This window comes from Synchiropus splendidus, chromosome 1 (assembly GCF_027744825.2).
Source record: "Synchiropus splendidus isolate RoL2022-P1 chromosome 1, RoL_Sspl_1.0, whole genome shotgun sequence".
Lineage (NCBI taxonomy): Eukaryota > Metazoa > Chordata > Actinopteri > Syngnathiformes > Callionymidae > Synchiropus > Synchiropus splendidus.
Genome location: NC_071334.1, coordinates 22785814 through 22811953, shown reverse-complemented (window position 1 = coordinate 22811953; position 26140 = coordinate 22785814). Strand labels below are relative to the sequence as shown.

At 42.2% G+C, this 26140-nt stretch overlaps 1 protein-coding gene across 4 annotated transcripts in view; it reads left to right on the top strand.

The window, feature by feature from the left end:
- LOC128751491 (inactive N-acetylated-alpha-linked acidic dipeptidase-like protein 2) overlaps nt 1–26140 on the top strand; it is a 273010-nt gene that overhangs the window by 194133 nt on the left and 52737 nt on the right. For all 4 annotated transcript variants that reach the window (XM_053852550.1, XM_053852561.1, XM_053852570.1 and 1 more), the window contains 4 exons: nt 5122–5214; nt 5709–5896; nt 6213–6341; nt 22962–23105. In XM_053852550.1, coding sequence (XP_053708525.1) covers nt 5122–5214; nt 5709–5896; nt 6213–6341; nt 22962–23105 — 554 coding nt within the window. The remainder of the gene's footprint in view (nt 1–5121; nt 5215–5708; nt 5897–6212; nt 6342–22961; nt 23106–26140) is intronic.

Genomic DNA, 26140 nt, shown 5'->3' with positions numbered 1-26140 from the left:
CCACTGGATGTTTTCACCTCCCTGTTGCTATTCATCTTTGTATTCATATTTGAATATACAAAGAGTTAGAGCACTGGATTTAAAGCGTGTGTATTTTTTATCTGTAGATTGGAGAAACAAGAAATTCGAATGAAATCGATTTTTCCCTCTTACTATGGTATTTGCGATGTTCTCTGAGATGCGCTGCCGTACTCTTCCCGTTTGCCATATAACCCGCAGTGGGAAAACTAAACAACACTATCATGGTGGCTTCTGACAGCATTACGAATGATTGATTTCATCTCTAAGGAAAGGCAAGATCTGATACTGGCAGTAACTGACTGCTGTCAAGCAAGTTGCCATCAAGTGGCACCTAAAGCCTGGTGAGGCGACTCCATCTTATAACAGCACTTACTCTGCCTGTTATTTGTCCAAACAGCAGCATCATAAACACACTTTGGCCATGATACGGCAATGTGAGGAGTGAGAGGCATGTCCACCTCTGCAAGCAAAACTTATTCAAATGATATGAAAACAACTTGAAGCGCGTCATTACGATCTGCATCTGTCGATACCAGTCAGACTTGTGCCTGTGTCCGCCAGTACTGGCCACCTCTGCTCGAAGCACAGAATTAGCCTGAAGGATAAATGTGAACACCTTGCTCAGTATGATGGAGAATGCCAGTTGGCAACCTATACAAACACTTGGGTGGGGCGGTGGCTTCGTGCGAGTTAGTCTTCCATAGTTTCACCCAGAAATCGAAATTGTATCGAAATCGTGGCAGGGAGATGAGATTTTGTTTTTAGTAAAATTTGCCCAGCCCAATGTGTTCGTGACCCTAGACTTGAGTTTTAAGGCTTATGAGCCATATCCATTTTCACACACGCCACACCATATCTCTCAGCAGAAAGCCCTCCAGCAACTGCAGCAGCACACTGAATATAGAAAAGAATTTAGGGGGAGCTACAAAGAAGGGGGATTAAGAGTGAAAGGAGAGCAGGCTGATTGGGACAATTGATAGTGAGATCCCTCAAGTAGCCAAAGGTGCAGTCAGTCGACGGGACACAAATTATCTGTGCCTGCTATCGGCTGTTGTCTTCCCCACCGAGCCATTCAATGATCAGTGCTGGATTTATTTTACACCTTCTTTCCTCTGTGATAATGGCCAGTTGTCTCTTCAAAGTTGAAACGGTTTTCCAAACTTCTCCAAGACATTTTTGCCTGCCGACCGACTTATCTGGATTTTCCAAGTTGCTTGGGGCTTATTAATTTCCTTCCTGGAATCTTGTGAAAAATGAAGCTAATTTAAATGACATAACCGCAACAAGCAGAGTTGAAGTAATGTGAAAATGCTGGCCTTTAGTGGGTGGCTTTTGGCGAAAATGACTTGAAGCTCAGCAGATCACTTGCGACTAGTGAAAGGGCCTCACAGCAGGTACTAATGTTGATGTTCTCTGCCCACACGTGCCGGACACTGGTGCACCTGGTGCCTCCAAGGAAGCCCTGAAAATCCCCTGTAGGGAGCTCTGCATTTCCATGTGGTTGTTTTGTTGCGCTGTGATCTCTGCCCACAGAGGCTAAAGATGCTGCTGGCATGGTCGACGAGAATTAGAGAGAGGAATTTGCGCTGTGTATCTTGTTTTCTGCAATGAAACATACCTGTCCTGTTGACTGACACATTTGCTCTTTCATTTTCATTTCAATTGTGGATTAAGCTCCATGTCACTGTAAAGACTTGAATAGATTTGTTGGCTGTCGTTCATCAATGGTCTCTCTGGAGCCAGTGCATGGTTATTTTGGAAAGGAAAAATGACATTTAGAGCAGACCGATGCTGCATTTCCACCTTGTCTGACTTGTGCAGCATGCAATTTGAGTTTGCTCAGCGATTCGCCATGTTATGATCTTACAACCTGTGAACTCAGAGCGCAGCATGCAGATTAAATAGTTTCTGATTTAGTCTGGAGCAATTTGTCCACTGACATCACAGACTGAAGAGCCAGAGGACTGAGTTACGTCTCAACCAGTTTCGAACACAAAGCCAGAGTCCAGTAATGCAGCAAACATAACCACTGCTGCTCACAGGTAGTTTCCTCCTGAAACGCTGCCGTCACCAGCCTCCACCTGGTGTAGGTGTCTGCTGAGGAGCTTTTAGTTGGGAGGCAGCTGTCAGAAGAGGCGCCCTGAATGTTTCTTCCTCACCAGTCTATACTGAGTAGGTGTGGCTGGTGAGGATGAGATTTCTGCCTCTGTGGAATGGGAGCATGGCTTATGCACGTTTAAGAATTTCAATTTCAAAATATTGAGTTTTATGCAAAAAGAAAAGTACTACAGTGGTCCAATGTAATTCAAAAGACAATGATATTGTGTATATGTTTTCCTTGGAAGAACGTTCATGACAAATGAGCCGCACTGACCTGCATGTCAAACCCGAGGCACTGGAGCCATCACCCACTCCCACCGCTCAGTCCACAATACACCAAGTTCATATTCCTGATGAAAGATGGTCAATTTGAAAGAATTCTATGAAAGTCAAGCGTCTTCAGCCCAAACCCTCAGTCCTGAAAGTGTCTGCATCACGTCACCAAAACGTCACAGACTATTCGTCGCAAGTTCTAGCAATGTGATACAGAGCAAAGGTTAGTCCCACAAACCAAACCGATCATGTGGGGAATACGCAAATTCTACTCAGAAGAAAAGGAGGAGGCAATGTGTGACACTAGTGAATTTTATTAATCCAAAAATATTTCATTTTTTCATATTTCACAAAGTAAAGGAGCTTGTTGATGTATGCCACAAACCCACACTATTTAGCTTGTGAAAAATCCTCGTGTTAAATAACTTTATCAACTCATAACTCAAATTCCATTGCTACACTCTCTACCTGTGAAGCCATTAATCATGGTGAGAATAACTGGAGAACAACTCTCTCACTGCTCTCCGTGGGTCTGAATACACAAACGCTTTATCCACTCTTTAGCCAAAGTCATTCTTGACAACGTCCAAAGTGATAAATGGGTTATGTGTTGCCAGTAAAAGAGGGCAGTGAATTTTTATAATGTATTAAACAGGAGTGAGAGGGCGAGGCAGCGGCCGGCAAAGAGGGAGGACAGAAACGGAGCAGTGAAATGGGTTGTCAGTGTAGAACACTGAGCTGGAGGCAGGGGACCCCTGTCAGACACAGCTGGGGCCCCTGCTTCACATCTTTACTGGCACCTCCTCTGCATTTCCCTCTGATATCCAGCCATCGAGCCCCCAGAGCTCATAACCATCCAGCAACTCGGCAGAGCTGGCGGATACAACATCCAGTGACAAATTCATCATGTGGCACAATATGTGTCCTCGTTTGATTTTGTTCTGTCAAACAGTTTGAAAGACACGCAAAGGACACTGTTGATGATCTTTTAATAAGTAATGAGTCATTGTGCTAAGGACAGTCAACGCCCCTGCCAATGTACACTTTCCTGCAGAATCTAATTCTCTTTTCAGCACAGAAAAATGGCCAAATATTGTTTGTAACCTTTCCACATTTCCCATCAGGTGTGTCCATGTGAAGTTCACCTTGACCTATCTTGGTCATCCTTCCGAGTCTCACCTTCATGTCCTCATTGTTCCCTTCACTTCTCCTTTCAGCAAGCACCTCCATTCCTGTCGTTCCCTATGTTCCTTATCACTCCTCCTCATGTCCCCACCGTTGTCTCCCTCATCTACGCATGAGCTGTCCCTCTGACCTTGTCAGTCATTGCTGTTTTGAATGGTCTACATCTGAACATGCATCATGGCATGACCCACTACTTACTATTATATACTACTTACTACGGTATAAAGCTTCCATTTCACTCCAGCTCCGACTCTTCAGTCGCAACCCCCCCGACTGTCAAACTGTCCCAGCCTGCTTGCATTCTCTTATTCACCTCCAGATCCCAGATACTTGACCTTATCTGTGTTCAGCAACTCTACTCCCTGATCACCACCCTTCCTCCTCTCTCACTCTAATATACACTCCTGCATTCTGTCTGGATTCTACTGACGTGTCAGTCTTCTTAATATGAATCCAGATTTTGAAGTAATGCATCGGTCTGAGCCGTTATTCACCTCGCCAGCGTTTGACTGTTATTTTTTTAGCTGCATCATCTATGTCAAAATGCCGCCTCGTTGCAAAGACATGGGACTTAGGAGGTTCAGCCCAAGTGGGTCACTTGTGAAGGGAACAAATCTGCATAATGTATCCTGGGCCAAATGGGAAAAGGAGACTGCGGGTCTGACCCCAGACTAGATGTAATTACTTATACTGGAATAAACACACCAGAGCTCTTTTCACTGCAAAGTGTATGTACATTCATCATTGAAAACATTTATATTGAAACATTAAGTCACCTCTTTCTTGAAGTCGCTGTCTTGGAGATCCAAACATAACAGGCCTTTGGTCAGAGAGCCATTCTAAATTCTTCGCAGCATCAGTGGGTCAGGAAATCTTTCATGTCCTCGGTTGCCCTTATGTGTTATTATATGAGACTGTGCTTTTTAATGGCACACACTGTCATAGAACTTGCAACAGTGTGTGCAATCTGTGTTAGCTGGTGAGAGACCCAGGTACACAATTCATACATGACTGGACCCCTCTCAGAATCCACATCACAAGCAAGTGGGACTCCAGTGCCGGATTAGAAATCCAAACCAGGCAGATGTATGCAGACAGGCCAGAGAACAAGGTCAAAAGATCACAGTCAGGGTTCAACATATGCATAGGCAGGAAAGCTGCTGTAAAAACAGGAAAACTGGGGTGGATGAGACCAGGTTTGGAGATGATTTAGTGGGGAGCAGTGGCAGAAGAGCAGGTAATGGTTGGACATGGCATAGATACCAGGTGAAGGAGAAGAGGAAGACAATGAGGTTCATAGAGGTGGTGAATGAGCACTCGAAGAGGATAGGTGTGACTATAACTGCGGATGTTGCTTTGCGTCTGGTGCATTTGGTTCACAAACCAAAGCTGCGACAGTGATTTAAAATCTTTTAATCATCTGACAGTAGAACTGTTGAACTGACTCAACAGAGTGTAACAATATTGAAGTACTTTCACTCTGCTTCATGCTCGCCAGATAAAAGAGAAATATTCATCCAACTTTGCTGATGTTGTTCACAGAAAGGAGAAAGATAACCCTGAACATTGGGAATCAATGGTCGACCAAGAAGATATACAACGTCGTGGGATACCTGAAAGGACGTAAAAACCCAGGTTTGCCTCTTTGTTTTTCATTCCAAATGTATTCAGATCAGCAACTGTACGTGGAGAGAGTGGGTTGAAAAACATTTTCCTCAGGTGAGTAGAATAAAAATGATGTATGGAACTGCTCAACTACTTCTTGATTGTTACAGTTCCCTTCAGCAAGTAAGGATGGCTCTTAATGTTCTTCTTTTGATGTCGGTTGTTTACCGTGGTTCTTACATAAAGTATTTTCCAACAATCCATCATTTACATTCTTATTAAACTAACTTGTCACCTTGTTATTTATGATGCAACTTTTCATTTCTCATGACATCATTTTCTTGATGATCGGAATGAGCCTCCATTACTGTTTGTTTTTTACTGCGTAAATGAAACCTGGAATGTACTGTTCATTCTCGATAATGTGTTTACGTGCTGTCATTTCAATTTGCTTTACATGGAGAAGAAGGCTTGTTAAGTATGAATGCTTTTTATTGCAATTATCTTAATTTGTTTTGATGCAGATCGCCAAGTGCTGGTGGGAAGTCACCATGACAACAGTGAGGGAGGCGGAGCTTCGGCCATCATGAATCAGCTCATAGCGGCGCTGACAGAACAGACCAAGCAAGGATGGGTGCCTGACCGTACTACCGTGTTCTGCTCGTGGGGGGGCTCGGCCGTGGGCAACATTGGCTCCTACGAGTGGGGAAAGGTCAGCAAGCACACCAGCATCTGCTTTGGTAAATGTCAGCTGAGGGGTCAAAGACAAAGGCGGCAGTGATTTAAAGGCAAAGTGACAAGTGCTTATTATTCTTCATCTGCTGCGTCAGAGGTCACACCCTCCATTATCACGGGGGCTTCTCTTTCTGTTGGATTTCAAAACACTCACAAAAGACAGCGCTTTATTACAATGCTTCCAAAAATCTGTTTGGCTCACTCTTGCCAGTGATTTTTCTGATGGTCTTTCAGTCTTTTCAAACTTCTGCTTGCCAGTATTTATAACTCAGAAGTGTGTATTTGTGCCTCAGGTGAACAGTGTAGTGCTGCAGAGCTGTGCAGTGGCTTACATCAGCCTCAACTCTCCAGTCAGAGGCACGGAGACTCTCAGAGCGACAGCCTGTCCAACACTGTTGCAGCTCACTTCAGATATACAACGAGTAAGTTTTTGGAACTCACACATGCACACACAGGTTTGTCGCACTATCTTTGTGGGGTCTGCTCATTGCCATAATGCTCTCTCCAGTCTCTCACCCTTAACCATCCGAAACAAATGGCTTACCTTAACCAGGACTCAGAACCAAACCTAACTACTTTTACTGACATGTCCTGAAATGTCCTCACAAAGCACAATGACCTCCCAAAAAGGTGTCAAGACTTGGTACTTGATTTTCAACAAGAATCTACAAACATCATTCTAATGTTGTGTGACTGCCTGTTCTCACACTGATGTCTGTTCAGGCACTGCTGACAATAGGAAGCGATGTGTGCATTTACGTTCAACAGTTGCTCTCAATTCAGTGGCTGTTGCAGGTCTTGTACTTAGAATAAATTTTCTTTCTTCAAAGTTTAGACTGTGTCCCATTTCTCACCCTAACACTCGATTTTGACCCTAGCACTCAGTTGTGCGCGTTCACGTGTAAGTGTAGTGTGTCTCAATACTCCTATGACCGAGGGCTCTCGCCGTTCACCACTTGAAATGAGCCCTTCAAACCGAGGGAGCTCCGGAGCTGACTTGAAACCAAGTGGGAATATAAAGTGTGAATAGATTTCCAGGATACTGAAGTACTTTATTTAAAAACTATGTTGGATTGGACAACAGGGAGATTTTAGTAACAAGGACTACTCTACAACATGAACAATACAACATGTATGGACACAGTATGTTTTTATTTCTTCTTAACAAACTACAGTCGGCAAGCATCCTGGCTAACGTTAACATCGTCCTATGTATATACCTTTAACAGACCTATCACCGCAACATAGCAGCAAAGCCCATTTGTTCTCCGTTGGTTCACCAAACCAAGTGACATTATCAGCGCCCATGCAAGAGGTTGCCAAGACATTGGAGCTGGCATTTCCAAAACATCTCCAATACTCAATATGCAGGAAAAAAAAAACAGTCAATGACACGTGGTCTTGACGCGTGACGTCATGAAGTGGTGTTCGGGTGAGAAATGGGACACAGCCTTCGGCTGGCCGTCATCATTCGATGAGTAATAAGCTACTGTAAAAAGTATACATTTTTTGGGACATCATATATTAAAAAAAAACCAAAAACATCCATACATTTAAACCACAAAATATTGTTTATTTTGCATTAGTTTGACAATGGAACAATAAATCATGATGGTGGCTATATTCAAGTTTTTATATAACCTTAACTAAAGCTCTTTTAATGTCTTGAAAATGTTTGTATAAAAATTTCAATTTCATTCATATTCAGAGTAGTGGAAACCCTGACCATCGTGTAGCGAAAAACATCCAAAAACAAACTTTTTTTGGTTTTTGTTCAGGGATTCCTCCATGTTTGTTGTTGTTGTTATCATCCTAGCTGCCATGTGTCTTGTGCATCAGTGTGATCAGTGGACCAGGAACTGCTGCACTTACAAAGGTTCCCTGTTGTCTGGAGAGCAAACTGTTCAATGAAATTAAATAAAAACGATAAAATGTGATTAAAATATTTTAACACATTAATTACAATGACTTCATTACGTTTATTTAATTAATTATATCCTACCACTAATATATATATACATTTCATTCAAAGCATTTTTTCACTTAACAAACAGAAGGTTGCTAGTGCATGAATTCATATTACACATTTGTTTATTTTCATCAGACCATAGAAAGGTCAGTGATTTACGCATACCAGCTGAAAAATGTGCGAGTATGCATGACATTGTTTCTGAAGTTTAGAAAACGGGGGTTCAACATCGAGACTGGTAGTGACAACAAACTCATCATTTAAATTAGACACATCACACCACAACAATGAAATTATTGGCATTTTGTTGACATTACAGCACTGTACGGGCTTTGGACGCACATTTTTTTATTGTGACTTCACAGTCATTTCATTGGTCTGATGTGACGTGGCTGAATCTTGGCGACAAAGGTGTTCGCCCATGAATTCCATATTCCACTGACAGACCACTGTGATTGGTTGACTGGGCTGCAAAGCATCATGGGAACTATTCGGGTTCAATTCAACATTACTGAGTTCATTGCTGAGAGCATGGAACCTCACGGACTGGACGGCAAAGCAACGCACAATTGAACAAGGCAGCCTATTAGAATGCCTTGAATCGGACAATGTTTGGAGATGCTGGATGCCACCGTTGGCCATAAGAGTCTTGTCTTTGAAATGCACTATCTGTCCATTTAAGCTACTCATTATCAATCCTTTATCATGAAACTACAACTTGTTCACACATTTCCCATCATGCACGATGATGTTGCAGCTCTGTCTTCGATTTGTGTTTGTTCAGGTCATTTGTAAGAATGTTTGCCGAGAACTGCTCCATGAATATTTTATATTAAACACAATGGATCACATATCAGTGTGTGTGTGTGTGTGTGTGTGTGTGTGTGAGACGGAGATAAAGAAATTATATAATTCATAACCGTAGACATATTGCTGCCTTTCCCATTACTTCTGCAGAGACACAATCTGCTGCTGTTCTTCCCCAGACGTCGCTGCACCGCCTTCATGCTCAGAAAACACCTCTTGGATGTTTCTCCGGCACGACTGGCTTGTTTTACCTCCATTAGTGTTCCCAATCTTCCTGCACTTTTATCTCTCAAGCTCCTTTGTTTCCTCATATCCCACCGACTTTTTTAGCTTCTGCTCTCCTTCGACTCGACCCGTGATGTCTCTCTAGAACAAATTGGCGTCATTGTCAATGCAATAATGAGCGCCACGTGTCTGTAGACTTTAACTTTTAATGTGTCAATTATTCTGTGAAGTGAGAGGAATAACACTGCTGATCTGATCTAAATAAATCTTCCCTCTCACACCGTCCCACGCTTCACTTTCCCACAGTGTATGTGCGCTCCCTCTATTAGGTTCAGCAAAAACTATCTCTTTATTCCAACCAGGGGGTGTTTTTGCACATGCTGGCAAACATGGTCTATAAAATGTTGCCTGTTTAAAAAACAAACCTCATCATCGCTTTCATTTTCTGCCTCTTCTTGCTTTCTTTCTTGCATCAGCGTAACATCTCCCTCCCTCTGCCTTCTCCACTTACCTCATAATCCGCCTTTTCATGGGCACCACATCCCCATTCTTCCTCCACTCTCACTTCCTTCATTAAAGCCCGTCTACTTCTTCGTCTCTTTTGTTTCTACAGATCTTGCACGGTGACTGTATTTGTCACTAGTTCAGCCATCTCAGAGCAGGTCCATGCTGCTGTCAGGCTCCTCTGGCAGGTACAGTGGGTCACTTGTTCAGCCGCCCTTTATTCCACCGCTCCATAGACTAATTAGTCGGACCAGTCGGCTTCTTTTGTGTCATCTGGTCGGCTTTAAGCCTTCAAAAGAGGAGAGGAAAAATGAGGCGGCGGCTTTAACAGCTTTTGATGTTCAGATGAAAAACATTTCTCAGATGAAGGAACTGTAGAGACAATATGGCAGTGTAGGCTATCAGAAATTATTAGGCAGCAAATATGTTGACGTTTTGTTTCCCTTCAACAAAGGGATGAAACACAAGTAGATTTTTGTGGTCGACGCCTTGTTCCATATGTTAGTGCGGGGTTTAATCCACTTTGGTCATACAATATACAGAAGGGTTTTGTACATATATATACTAGGGATGGACGATAACTTATCGTACACGATATACCGCCAAACACAATCTCAACGATGACAATTCTGCATCTCACGATACATTTGATAAACACGAGGCTCACTCACTGCATTGGACTTGCACACGTGAACAGTACAGGGAACCTTTGATAAAGACACTGGTCGACTCTGAGTCTGAGAGGTCCTCATAGGTTCTCTGATGCGGCCGTCTGCCTGGGTTCACATCAACACATGCAGGTCTCCCGCTGCGCTGGCGCCTCGGTGAAACACGGTATGACATGGTGAAAATAGTTGGATATTGGACAGACTTCTGCTCCGGTATTGGCGGCGGCGTCCTCTTCCGCGTTCCCATTTGGGTTCACTGATCGCAGACACACTCATGTAGGCAGCGTAATGTTACGACCCGGCATCAGTTAGGGACCATCAACAAATTCTGAAGCGGTCAAAGTATTTGTGAAATCTTCAATAACGCAATGGAAAACAACCATTTTAGGAGCGAGGATTGTGAAAAGGTTTTTCATCACACAAGACAGAGGTGTGACAGTTTGTATCATGATTTCAAGAATAGACTATGACTGAACGATCATTTATTCACATTATTTCTTCAATAACATCTCGGAAATGTGCCCAGACGGGTCTATAGTAAAAGTCAATTGTTAAGAGACATGAGATACAGCAGACAGACGTGAGACGTGAAAACAGTGAATATCTCTTCTCTACACTTGGTTAACTATTATATTTAAACATAAACAAATAATGATGTTGTAGACAAACTCCACTAATAAGTTTCAACATAAAACAGAGAGACTGTAGCGTTTTCAACGCATAGAATAGAATGAAAATGGATTTATGGTGATAATTATCGTTATCACTGAACTTACAACTTTTATCACGATAACTTTTTTTTCTCCCATCCCTAATATATAGCCATTTTTCTTTAAATACAGGGCATTTTTGTGGCCACACATGATCCCCGACCCACTGTGACCCATCACTGGACCTGTTGGATCAAATAATATGGAAGAAAACATACCTCTTTTTTTTCCCCTTCTTTCTTTCCCAATCTGTCCTTCAGTGGACATTCATTATATCTAACATTGACTTCAATCATTGGGGAAAATTGGTTGTGAAGCAGCATGGAAATTGGAGGCCACGCAATTACCTCTTCATCTCAGAGCTTGATACACTCAATAAAGGGCTTCAATCATGGAATAAAAGACGATCAATTACAGAGGAGTCATCACACTTGAGGAACATTTAACCTTGTTCCCCAGAGTGGAGACACTCCTCCCACATGACTTAACCAACAATGAGAATGTGATATGCTGTACAGTATATTGCCTTCCTTTGATCCCACACAGCAGAACCCTGCTGTACTAATGTAGCGGACATATTGGCTTCCCTACTAACTGTCCACATACACTATCATAAGAGTTGCATTTCAATTAAAACCTTAAAATATTCATTAATACTGTAGTACCACGAGCATGGCTGGTTTAACCAGGTCCTTTTGAAAATATTGAATTGGATTTCATTCACTTGAAATTTCAATAGTCCAGTGTAACAAACATTTTTAACCAGTCACCAACCCTTACAAACCCAGTTCGGTTTCCTTTAGAGAAGCAGAAAGTGTGTCAAGATACCCCAGCATTCACCTTCATTTCTGCCTGTTGCCTTTTTTTGTATCCTATTATTTTCATGCTGGCTTTTGTGTAGAGAGATAAGGTCCCTGTTCTTCATCACACCTGCAAAAAGGATGGTGGCGCATAAATAAATTGTGCGCCGTTCATAAATACACTGGGGCTTCTTTTTCAGAGACACATATATATATATATATATATATATATATATATATATATATATATAAAACGTAACAAAATAGCAGCCAAATTCCTCAATGTTGACCTATTTACATGGTTCGAATGATATTTTAACCCTTTTTTGATTGTTATTACTATTATTATTATCACTGTTTTCCGGAATTATTCTTAAAAATTGGCTTCAAAATTAAAATCACTGGAAATAAAAATGAAATGGTCACTAATGTTCTTTGTGTAAGAACTTCAGTGAAATGGTGTTCATCATCTGACTGTTTAGCTGGGCAGCATCTAACTCACACAGGAGCAGAGCACAGACAGTCCAGCCCCTGTACGGTAAAATGATTCAGCGGACCAGATTTGCCCTGCAAGCCCTGAGTTGACAGTTGGGCTTGTTTTTACAGTAGACAACAGCTTCTTTTTCTATTTAAAATGTGTCATGTGGAGTCGACCACTGACACCACAGCATCATACAGTGCTCTCCCTGCAGAGCACTATTCCTTGTCTCAAGAGGAAATAAGATATATTTATGAGTCACCCATCCATGATGCTTACACAAGCTAAGTCCAACCACCAGCAGACAAAATCCATTATGGTGAAAAAGCTGGTGCTGCTGGTGCCATTACTGAGAAGACAATATAAGAACATGTCACGATGATTCCCATACACCAATAAAGAATACAGTGATCCCACCTGGGAGATTTCACCTCCAGTATAAACATATTCTCATACATTTGGTGACGAATATGTGTCCGACAGCCTGTGTCCAGTTGGTGGATCAGAGACATGATGAGTTGAGGTCATGTTTTTCTAGACAGCTGGAGGAATCACACCACTCTTAGAAAAGTACATTGGACCTGAAATGCACATTTACTCTAGTTATTTCGGCTCTGGATCCTTGGATACACTGTGTGGACACACTGAGAAGCTAAAACCTCATTATCACCTCCTTCAAACTCGACTCACACATCACGCTGCTGCACTATGGTCCTGCTCCGGTGCTCCTGCAGGGAGAGCTGGCTGAACAGCCTGCATTTATTATCCTCAACTACTCTCCTGTGTAGTCTATTTGGTCCTTTGTACGCTTTTTGTGCCGTCTAACAACATATTTGTGGCTTCGTAAACAGGCACTGCTGCTTCTGTCGAATGACTGATACGCTTGAATGTGTAATAGGGTTGACTGCTAAAATGTCAACATATCTTCAGAATGATCAAAGCCATGCAGGTAGCATGTGAGGGAGGTGAGATGTGGTGTCAAAGTGATGAGAGCTTTGCTTGGGTTCTTGAAGCCAGGGTCTCTTTTTTTTCTAATCTTCTGTACACTGTACGTGTGAGCTCCTTTTCCTGGAATCTGGGCTGGATTCTAAGTTTAAATTTACATTACATTAGATCGCATCAAGGGTATTCACCGTAATCATACCATCTTCAGTGAGGGGCTTCTTGTGCTTAAGCAGGATGTGGTCAAGGGATGGTGCAGTGATGCAGTGCTGTGAACTTGGGTGAAGCACAGTGCTGAGCTCTTACTGGCTGTTTGCTGGCTGGGGAGCGACAGCCTTGGCTTACCAGTTGGTGACCCCTTGTCGAGTCTCACGCCACCTGCACTGGATCTCTTGAATATCCCAAGAACCCCAACCCTTTCCCTGGATAAAGACTGCAGCTGCGCCACTTGACAACATCAAGTAATTCATTTAAAGTAGCTTAGTCACTAGATCACAGTCCCTGCTCATCTTCTCCTCGAAAGCTGCATTTTTTTTTTAGGAAATAAAAAACAATAAATAAATGTAAAGGTATCGAGGTATGATTTTCCATCAATTCAGATTAAGACATATGTGAATTCTGTTAGATGAACAATGAGACACTATATTATCTAATGTTGTATACTGTACATCAAAATATCCTTGAGGAGAGAAAACTCATATTTGTGCTTGAAAGTCATCTTAGTAAAAATAGAGCACATTTAGAGAGAGCAGTGTAAAAAAAGAAGAAAAAGACAATAGTGAGAAAATGAAAAATGTGATATATTGATGCACAATGTTTGGTGACCTTAAACCAATAAATATTGACACAATGTTATTTATGGTTTTCCGTTCCACACCGACTCCCCCTGTTGAGAAACCTGCTGTGTCAGCTCAGCAGAAGTTTGAACCCATTGTAGCTGGTGCAGAAGAATCCCTCATCTTTGTTTACTTGCCTCTTGTTATCATTTTGGTTGTGGCGGCGTCTCAGACGCTCTCAATTGATCTATTCATCATCTCAATAGTCTTTGAGCCGCCCCAGGTACATTCTTCTCCTCCTCCCCAAGTTAAGAAGCCATTCAAAGCATGTCATTTATCATGTTTGTGCTGGCCATAATACTTCCTACTTATCTTGGTTCGGCGGGTACTGTCGTCCAGATCACAATGCTGCTCTGATAGTTTTCAAATGGGAGCTTTGGAACCAATTATAATACAAGCAGATATTTCTCAAGTATGATTTTTTTTTTTCTGCTGGAGCAGGGGAGAAGGCCACGAACAAACAAGAACAAATTGAGTCTTGTTTAATTGGACTCTTTTTCAGATGTGTGCTGAAAGCTAATGGTCAGAGAGGAACCCCATGCACAGCCCACGCATACACATTTATGAGGACAAATGAGATAGAAGTGAAATGTTTACTAGAAGAAAAGGTGCTCAGAAGAAGTTCCAATGTCCCATTTTTCCTAGAGCTGGCATGTTGGGTCATCTCTCATGCCCCAAATGTGCAGGTCAAAAGGTGTTGATACAGTGTCATATACAGCCCTCAGCAAGAAGTACATCCAGAATTGTTAGCGCCTCCAGTGGTATTCGAGAGGCTCCACCTCTTACACTTACCTATTTTGACCTGGACCATGGTTCTCGTCTTGTTTAGACAGGCTGTTGCCCACTTTTGAAAGTGGCTCATCCCAGACCTTGCCCATTGGCGCAGGGTGCTCCATTGATGTCTCTGAGCATATGAAGTCAGACCTCCCACTTCCGTCCTGATCTATTTTTCCTCCTGCTTCCCAGACCACATTGTCTTTTGAGCCCCGTAAATTGTCTTTTCGCTGATGTTAGCATGTGGCAGTGTGTCACTGTGACAAGTCTGTAACAATAGTTTACTGGAAGATATCATTCAGAACATCTCCTTGATAGACTCCACCCTGGTTCAGCTTTAACTCCAACACCAGTGGACTTCATAATGAACTTAAAGCAAAACGCAGACCACTAACCTTTCCTTAAAAGGTCAAGCAGGAGGATTCTGCATGGTTGTGGAGTCAGAACCGAACCACTTTATTGATCACACGGAAGGGAAAACAGTCTAGAACGATGGCCGGGTGCGCACTGCTTTGCTGTGGCAAAAACGTTGTGCTGATAAGTGGACACAGACGCGGGACTCCCATTTATCAAGACTCGGAGGAAAGGTTAGAGTGCACTGTCGAGCGGAGAATGTATGAATTAAAGATGCCGAGTCCTATACTCAGCTGGCTTAATAAACACCACCTTACCTCTCTAATCTGACATTATGGCAACAAAGCACCCTTTTTAGAATCATGGATGGAGTCAGCCCAACAGTCTATAGACTCATTCTACTTCACCAATGCAGGATCAAAACTCTGCCGCTATCTGTGTAATAGACTCGGGGGAAACAGAAATAATAAAAACATCCTGAAATTATGCTCCAGATCCATGTTGATTCCAGGTTGATCCACGTCCAGCTCGTGCACGAGGACATTAAAAGCCCTCATCAATGGAACACAGATTATACGATTCACCACCAATTGTGGCTCCTCCTACTTTTCCTCAATGGAGATAAGACATAAAGGACTCTTTATGCAGGAAGTGATGCAATAAAAGAAAGTCAATGTTATCAATATTACTATGTGTGCACCCAACAAACACAAAACGCATAGCACCAAGACCTTTTAGTGTTTTTCCAATTGGTCAGCCCTTCATCTGCAAAGCATTCACAGCATATGTTGCCCCTGTAGCTGACATGGGTCCACTGGTCCTGCTTCATGAAACTGAAGTGGCCAGTCACTTCCAGGACAAATGGTCTTATTGTTTCTTTTTACTTACTGTTAAATCCATCCCTGTTGAAGAAGGGACGAAAAGTGCTGTATGACATGAGGCAGCTCCTCCTTACCCTCGGTCTTGGGTGATGTAACAGAGTTGATTTGTTTTTTCACTGGTTTCCATGTTGCTGTTTCATGACTTGATGCTGCAAACAGTATGTATCATTCTTTATTTCTGCAAGCCCAGAACCTTGTCAGATTGTGGACACGTTACTTGAATCTTCATAAATGTTTCGGCTTCACATTCACAAAGGAAAGAACCATGACTCCCTTTGGCCAGTGATCCGTTTTAAGAGTGGCAGGAAGTTCCACAGGTACAGTAGCTGTGCTGCTGGTCAGCTGTGTACTCATGATCTGTATGTTCCTCGCCCAACACTGTTGTTGGACTTGAACCATTTGTCTGTTCAATCATGACGTCATCAGTAGCCAAAGCTTTTCGTGTCACAGTAACCTTAACTCAGAGTTGACTTGGAAGGTTCGTCATTTACAACACATCCTCAGTCCGATGACTTCATATATTGACGTTCGGAAAGTTGCCTTTTCGCATTGTATACTGACAAAAAAAGGCGGTCTTCATATGTACATTGGCAGCGCGATGTGAAAGAGAGACATACGTTGGGGTTGGAGTAAACCATGGGATGGCGCTCCATTCATTCTTCATTAAAACGTGCCATATTGTTATTTATTTATTGTATTATTGTGTTTAGTTTAGGGGTGTTTAGGGGTTATAAATGTCAACTGGCTTCCAGTTTCTTTTAGTGTCTCCCTGTCTCACCCCAAAGCTCTCCATGCTCATACATTCCCACACCTTGTGAGATCCACATTCACGCCTGGAGCTATATGGAAGTGTTCTTCTTCTTTTCCTTTTGGCTTCAGGGGTGGCCACAGTGGATCATCTTCCTCCATCTCACCCTGTCCTCTGCTTCCTCTTCTCTCAAACCTACAAACCTCATGTTCTCCTTCACCACATCCATAAACCTCCTCTTTGGTCTTCCTCTCCACCTTCTGCCAACCTTCCAACCTCAACATCTTCCTACCAATGTACTGGCTCTCTCTCCTCTGTACAAAACCATCTCAATCTAGCCTCTCTGACTTTGTCTCCTAAACACCTGACATGTGCTGTCCCTCTACTTGTTATGGAAGTAAAACGTGTTGTTCTTTCTTTCTCCCCCCTGCACCATGCACCCACCTGTAATGCTCCATGCGGCCCACACAACGCACGAGCCACCTCGCCCCACCTGGAACACTGCATAAGGAAAACATTATTTTAGTCCATTGAAACATCTATGCATAACATTGTAACTGAAGGCTGCCTTTTTCGTCAGTATAAGACGCAAAAGTCCACTTTCCCACCGTCATATATGACGCCATGGGAGGGAGGATGGGTTGTTATTCAAAACCCACCGGCATTTTTGTTGCCATTCGTAGCAACATGGAGACATGTTTTGCTTTATTAATATTATTGCATTCAACTCAAGTTTGCACAAGTCAAACCTATAGTTCATTTTTATAACCTTGTCATCGTCTGGCATATTCACTCCAGGTGACACATCTTTCCATGAAAATGACAATGAAGTGTAGGCGCCAAGGACAGATGATGTCATTCCTGCCAGTGTAATTCATGCAAATTGTCAGGGATTGTTATGTCGTTCCAGGATCTTGTATTACAAGCACAATTAGTTTTCCCTGCAACAGATAGTCCTCCAGCAGCAAATTAAAATTGAATTACAATAACACGACAGGTTTGGAGCGTAAATAAAGGGCTGGCAATATGCCAGCTTTAAGATCCCACTGTAAATGCTTAATGTGAACATCAGCTATAGATGAGGGCCGTAATTTATCTGTTTTCACACGTAAAATCTGAGCTAAATGAGCAGGTCATAAATCAAGAGAATGAGAGTCTGACTTTATGCGCTGCTATCCAAGATGGTGCGGCAGCAGCAGCAGACCTGGCTTCCTACTGAAATACTATTCTGTCTGCAGTATATTTAAATTACCAGACTTGTGCTATTGTACAGTGACTGAGGCGGCGTCCATGAATCTGCATAATCGTGAGGAGAAGCAGTCGGAGGATATTTATGTGACTGCTCGTTTCATCACACTTTCATATCACAACGATAGAACAGAGGGACGGCGCCGGTTGGGAACAGCAGTTTTTTTATATGCAGCAACAAGGAGGATCTCTTAATGAATAAAAAGACAGCTTGAATGGTAATGCTAGGGAAAAGTGAAGGACTACAACTGTAGAAAGCTCTTAACTCGCATGAATAATTGAAAATCCACAAGCCTTCAATCACTCTTTAGTCGCCGGATCACTAGAAAGACTTGTATTTAAACTATTTCAAGGTCTGACGTCTAACAAGACGAAAAAAAAAGTATGTTAACTAATACCATGTGAGATGAATTGGGGCACTCGCCTAAGTGTGGGATAACAGCAGCGTATCTTAGAAGCATCTCAGCCTGAGCCACTGCATCTCTCCAAATGCAGTGCAACAACAAATGCCTTGTAGCTTACACTTTCTGTGGCCTGTTTCACTTGGTAACCTTTCAACTCTTTTTCTACAACAATAGACATAGATACTGATCGCTCATGAGACTCTGTACGGGTAACATTGCACTTCATTCGTTCATCTGTCTCATGTAACTCCCTGGGACAAGCAGACATACAAGTTTAACCAAGAAATGCTTGAGTCTTTTCTTTTGCATGTCAACACTTATGACTAAAGAAAACTCCTGTCCTGCAGTGTGACCGATCCTCCTCTTGTATAATGGGTATTCAGCAACCATAGTGATTGAAAAGCAACATTGTATTGTGTTGTTGTTTGTTTTTTGGCGACGTATCAAGTGACCATCTGATCAGTGAAAAGTTCAGAGGTGCAGTTCATTGTGCGAATAAGGACATGACTATGACACTCCAATGTTGTACTCTCTCTGATCTTCATGGGAACTGTTTTGTGACCCATCTGTTTATGACAAAGGATTCATGACTTATGATTATGTAGTAGAATGAAATGTAGTAAAACCATTAACTACTTGACCCCTGAATATTGTCTTCAGTCAATAACTACTGCTGACAAAGTTGCATTTTAGAAGACTGCGACAGGCATAAATATCGTTCACGTTACAGTTCATAAATTGACCGTAGATATGATATGCTTCCAGTCAACATGACGAAAACCACGTGAATGTGCGTCATAGTTGATGAATAAAAATGAGACTACAATGTTTTGCAAGAAATAAAAAAAACGAACGAAAACTCCCTCTTTGTTTTTGTGTGCCACTCAAGAAGAAGTGTAACTTATTTATGACAGCAGTATCCTCCAACTACATGTTCTCTTGCTGCACCCACGTGACTTCAAACAAAACATGCAAAATATCATGGTGATGGACATGATGACCAAAATCTGGCAGACAGCAGAAGGATTGAATCAATGAAAATGTGTGGAAGTGATTCATATGAGTGAACTACAGATCCAAAACATTTCACAGCATACTGAGAATTGAGTGCGATGTTGCGCACATACCTAGTCTGTTCTATTAAATGACTCAAGAGGTGGAGAGGGAAACATTTTTATTGATACACAGGTTGCGGTTCAGTGTTTCACTAATGTCAATCAGGGCACTTCTGATGTCCCTTATATATATTAAGTGAGTCAAAATGAGACAGAATATCTGGCGACTAAAGCAAAATGACTTACACTTTAAATGAATTAAAATATGGTGAACGGCGTCTCAATGTCTTTCAAACAAGATCACAAAATTGCATTCCTTCTGTGACTCTGTGTTCCCCCCGCTTGTATCACCACACCACTGGGGAGCGATTCTGCCTCACAGCAGTGCTTATTTAAACATTAATTTAGTTCCATGACCTTATATGGGCATAATTTGAAGTCATTGAAGCGCATTCGTGCGTTCATCAAATTCAAAATAGCTTAAGCTTTATGAACTGAAACCGGCGTAAGATGAGCGTACAAACACTTTTATAAATATGGATGTATAAAATAGTGGCAAATATGTGGTGCTTTATCACACGGCACGATTCCACAGAACTTTTGAGGGAGCGTGAAACCGACTTGCTGAGTGGCCTCTGCAACTGCAGCCCATAAATTCAATGTCCATCACTTCTCACACCCATTGCAATGTGGATGAAAAAGAGTTGTGCGATGGCCAGGGGCCATATCGTTCTCTTATGAAATGGCGATTCATTCATTTGGTCATGTGGGATCGCAGATGGGAAGATGACAGATTGCGCTGGATTCATCAACTGAGCGGTAAATCTTAGTTGTTTGTGCCCCTCCATCTTATCACTAGTGATGGGCTGCCGCCGCTTCATTAAGCAGTGTCTTCAACAGGAGGCGCTCTTTGTTGAAAACTCATGTGACAATCAGTTTTCCTATATTCCAGAGCAGATACTGCCATCTAGTGGGCTCTGAAAATGATCCTGTGCTTCGTGAAGCTTTATCAGCCCATCATATTTGAAGAAAGGGGGGGGCAGATATTATATTTTTTTTATTTTTTTCTTAGCTTTTCTTTGACCCTGTCTGATCCCTGATGCCCCATTAAATAGAAGTGTCGTTGTACGTATATGAAAAGCGGGACTGAAATGACGCTGTGTTAAAGAAGAAAAGAATAAACATTTCAAGCATGTAGCAAGCATATATACTATGACTGGGACTTTGAGATGTAATTATAATTTAATATATTAAATAACTACAGACAAAAAGAACATTCATCCAACACAAATAATGCAGAACCTTTTTTCACAGAACGTTTTTTTTTCTCTGTGCTTCAATTTCAGGTTCACTGTGTTATACAGTGTGATGCCAGGACCAAAACACCCATGATGAAGTAGGCGAAATGAGATGAGAGTCAACTAAAAAGTGATTCAGATATGAAATACTTAAATGTAATAAGGAGGGTTTTTTTTTTTTTTTTGAGTCCCACACATAGTAAATCCACATCAGAATTGTTCAAATGAATGGAAAACTTTATTGATCTGCCCAGATGTATTTCCACTCTGTGTTAACTGGACACTTCTGTGGCTACATTGACCTCCGACAGATATTTGAGCACTTATTTAATACTTTGCATTCCAGATATGGCTGTACTATAATGAGGCATTAAACCCCTCCCAATTCTGCCCTGCCCACTATTAAAGGCTTCCTACTGTGAGGACACCACCTCCAAGAGGAAGTAAATGCCACTCGCAATAAAGCTAATAAATAAAACAGCAGACAAGGGTGTAGTCCTCACACTCCGGGGGTCGACCAGAATTGGACGAGAAACATTTAGTGTTAATGAAGAAGTTTGGAGGTTGATACCATGGAGCTGAATTATTGAAGACAGAACTTGCAATGATTCCCCTCCTTTTTCAACACACGCAGCTCACAATCTGATCCAGTGAAATATAGGAGTGCTTGGAAGTGCCGGAAGAAAGATTCTTCGCAGTCTCTCCCAAGTGACTCTCATATTTTTTCTAAATGAATTCCTGTAGTTTCAGCTACTGCAAATCTACTGTTTGTGCTGCAGTGATTTGTCCAACCAGTGTTTAACCAATGAAGTATTTAATAAATAATTCATAAAACATTATCAGTTAATAGTGAACATATGTGTGGGAAAAATATTGGGAGAATTAATTGACACGAATACCTTTAGGTCATTAGGTTTAGATTTAGATTAGGTGGAGGTGAGCTCTGAGCCACTTCTTGTTTGCCATGGTGATGGACAGGATGACGGATGAGGTTAGACAAGATGATGTTTGCAGATGACATTGTGATCTGTGGTGAGAGCAGGGAGAAAGTGGAAGATAAGCTAGAGAGGTGGAGGTTTGCCTGAGAAAGGAGAGGAATGAAGGTTAGCCACAGTAAGACAGAATACATGTGTGTGAATGAGAGGGAGCCAAGTGGACAGGTGAAGTTACAGGATGTAAAGATAAAAAAAGGTGGTGGACTTTAAGTACTTCGGCTCAACTGTCCAGGGCGATGGAAGGTGTGAGAAAGAGGTGAAGAAGCGGGTGCAGGCAGGGTGGAATAATTGGAGAAAAGTGTCAGGTGTGTTGTGTGACAAAATGGTGTCGGCAAGAATGAAAGGGAAGGTGTCCAAAACGGTGGTCAGGCCAGCAATGTTGTATAGTTTGGTAACAGTAGCACTGAGGAAAAGACAGGAGGCAGAGCTGGAGGTAGCAGAGATGAAGATGCTGAGGTTCTCTCTGGGAGTGAGCAGGATGGATAGGATCAGGAAGCAGTATATCAGAGGGACAAGCACATGTCAGGTGTTTAGGAGACAAAGTCAGAGAGGCTAGATGGAGATGGTTTGGACATGTACAGAGGAGACAGAGCCAGGCAGAAGGTGGAGAGGAAGGCCAAAGAGGAGGTTTATGGAGGTGGTGAAGGAGGACATGAGGTTTGTAGGTTTGAGAGAAGAGGAAGCAGGGGACAGGGTGAGATGGAGGAAGATGATCCGCTGTGGCCACCCCTGAAGGGAGATGCGGAAAGGAGAAGAAGATTAGGTTTACATTCGGTCCTGGCTTTGTCTCCATATATAACGTATGATTATGTATACAAAGTCATACAGTGAGGGTTTAGTGCCGTCTTATGTGATTATAAATATACATCCATTTCATATACTGTAGATATGGTCTTACAAGGCAAATGCCCACAAACGCAATATTTTTTCCATTCCTCTGCTCTTTTTACAGCGTGCCCCATTCTCTCCTCCTCACTCTCATTTCTGCTCACCTTTTAGCATCTTCAGCAGTTTTCCATCCTCATTCATATGGTCCCTGCCAAATGTGTTGTTCCTCTCCTTAAGTTCTCTCCAGGCATCGTTTGTGACTGATGCTTGTTCACGTTTGCTAAGCAGATCTTTACTCTACGCCTCACAATCCGAATGCTGCTGTGTGCTTCACCTGCTCGATAAACGCGGGGGAAACTACCGGCTCTGTCGTGCCTCTGCTTTGTCTGGATCTTATTTGCTTGCAGCCACCTCCTGTCCATCCATGTTGATTGTAGATGAGCTCGGTTTAACAGAGAACCAGCTTTGGGTTCTCCAGTCCTGCCTCTCCGCTAAATGTGAATTTCTCGTCCCGTCAGAGACAGTTGTTGAGCTGCATCCGAGGTGGGAACTGTCCTGGACCCAGCGTCAGCACGCTACAGTCGCCTGGTGATAAGAGCTTTGTCGCCAACATGCTTGGAGTACCCACCATGGAGTTTGCCTTCGAGCAAGCCAAAGCAGAGGTACGGGCACTTCTTCTGCCTCCTCACTCTCATCTCAAAGTGATTTTGATGGTCTTCATGTATACAGCTCTCAGACAACTCAAACTCCACTTCTGCTGCGTGAAAGTCCACTAAGTCTGAACGTAATGGGCATAATCTTTTTCTCTCACACAATTTTTTGTTCTGTAAACTTGGCTCATGTCCACAGTAGAGTAATAGTACCCCGCTTTGTTTTGCACCATTTCAAATAAGTCATAGAATGTAATGTTTCCCTTCAAGTTTGACTGAGCAGCGACTGAACATCAACCATTTTTCTGTGTAAGGCTCAAATGCAGCCCAACAGTTGTGGCCATGGCGTAAATAAGCAGTGGCTCTTACACAGATTCACCCCGACCGAAATATCCAGCTTGTTTTTTGACAGGATTTTAACCGGGTGAAATACTGTGTTTCCAATACAGACTCAGTTTACACAGTTGTAACTACCAGGTATCTTTAACTGTTTGCTTATTTTCATCATTTGATCTATTCGCAGTTTACAGTTACTTCATTGTGCCATTTTAACTACACATCGATTTTTATATGTTTGTGTATTATTCTATTTGGTATTGTATTTTTTTAACTTATTTTTAGTGAACCTGCTATTCACTTCAAAGGCAAGCCTACTTTCTTGTACACAGGACGAAAAGCGTTTAAATCTCAAACCAGAAGATCCTGCAAACTGGGGTCTTCTTTTTGTCCTTCTTTTCTGGTGCCTCTGGAGACAAATCAACAAAGCAAAAACTTTTTTTTTCCCTCAACAGAATACTTGTTTTTTTTTGTGTTGGACATCAGCTCGGAACCAAAGAGATCACACATCCCGCCAACCTCACGCTGGCTGTGTGGAGCAAAGTCACCCACACCACACTACCTGTCCCTTTGTTGTCCACTTTTGATGTTTGAAATGGCCTGAAAGCCTGTTAAAGCCTGATTATTTTGGACTGATTGTCACAGCCAGCGGGGCTTGTTTTGACTCAGCTGTTCACTGAACATGAGTCGCATCCAAGTAAGGCCCCTCCCTGAGAGTCTGCCCGCCCACTCTGGAGGAGACATTTCTGTCTTCTGTGATAATTTCGCTCTCATTGAGATCTGAAAAGTTTCTTTTCCATTTGTGACACAAATTTATTTCCTGAAACTGGGAACAAAGGAACCACTTGACAAAACATGATGGATGATCATTTCAACCATATTCAGTTCCCTCTGAATTGCCATAATTTCCTCATTATAACCTCTTCCTGAGATGCTTGACAGCTTAATACCAGCTCAAACAATGACACTCAGATATTTTTTTTTATCCCCCCTGTTTTAACATTCCGTCTTCTCGAGCCATAAAAGATTATTTGTCGCTTACTTTTGTTGAACTTTTTTTTCCCCCCAAGTCCCCTGCTGCCTGAGCTGCTGACCTCGCCCAATCGAACGTTCATTTGTGGCCCAAATCTTATGGTCACTTGCTGTTTGCCCTTTCAAGTGGGCTGCACACAGGCTTCTTGATCTCCCGCACACCACAAGTGGGAGGCTTTATTCATCTTGTAACCTTTCGACCATGTCGCTGCTTGGCAGCCGTGGCTCATCTTTTGAATCGTCAGTCACATGCATTTGGATGTTAGCGTGTGAAACACACCCATGTGCAGCTCATGCAAGAGGAATCCTTTTATGCCGCCCGTTTTAAGGTAAAAAAACGGTCGACCATGGAAAGCTAGCTAGAATTAGATCGCCCTTATATGGCTGTCCACCTCACTGGCGATGCCATCAAAGCCACCGCCACTGAAACGTTTGATGGGCTTTATATACACTTTCTTATTACTGGCAATCCATTTAATGTAGTTTGCTATTGGTTTTTAGATTTGTTTTTAATACAGTGTTGACATTTGGAACTGTCAATTTTTTCTTTTGTGTGAAAGAAACTAACTTATTTCACCCCCAAAAATGACTGTAGTTTGCTGTTTAAAAAACTGTTCTTGACTTAAGTGGATGTCACAGTCAAACTGTTGAGGTGTAACAGTTTTTATAGTCTACAAAACAAACCCTCTAAAATTCAATTCAGTGGAAGGATATTTTCAGTCCACACGATGCGTTTCCCGCTGTTGTACATGTAAATCGATACACGCGCACTCACCCGCACCAGCTAAGGTACTTACATATGATCCTGTGCATGAAATGATATGCATATCTCCCACCAACATGACTTGAGGTAATTTCATCTGCAACTTTGAAGATAGGGATGATCGAGTGTGAGATGCATGTGAATGAAGCGCGGGGCTGGTCGTGGAGACAGTAATATGTTGATGATAAAGCAAGATAAGATCAATAATCTGAGGGAGATTACTCGTCTTTCCAGGGGCCACGTGGGACCCAAAATGTTAAACATGACTTGAGAGTGACATTTGCTGATGCATTTTTGCAATGACTGGAGTGGATGCTGCCTCTTAACTGCTACAGCTGTGTTATTTCACTGCAGTGGAATTAAGGGTCTGTTTTCATGTGTCACGTGAGTCTCAACAGAGTTTCCAGAATGCTCACATTTTTCATGTTTCCCACTTCAAAAGCAACATTCTTTATGACATTAGTATTGTCTGAAACACAAACATAGATTGCTCTGTGATGTTGTCAAGGTTATTTATTACATTTTGGCCAAGTGAAAACATTTAACCACAATCTATCTCTGCCCACGAAAGGCATGTCTTTGAAGTTGAGGAAAAATCCATACAGAGAACACACTGACAGAAAACATTTGCACAGGTTTAGAATGCCAATTTATCACTCAGTGCTTCTTTTCTGGGGGCTGCTTCTAATTCTTTCTGTTGCCTGGATTAAGTTGTCTGAAGTCTGACGTCTGCAAAACTTGCTTTGCTTGCATATTAAAGAATGTACCATCATATACAGGACTTTTTTTAATACCAGTCGCTAATACATTATTTTGCTGTTATGTGTACTCTTACTGCCAGTTCAAGGTATTACACACTCAGCAAAAGTCTTAGAAAACCTTAGTGCTTCAGTTGAGCAATAATCAAGTCAAGAAA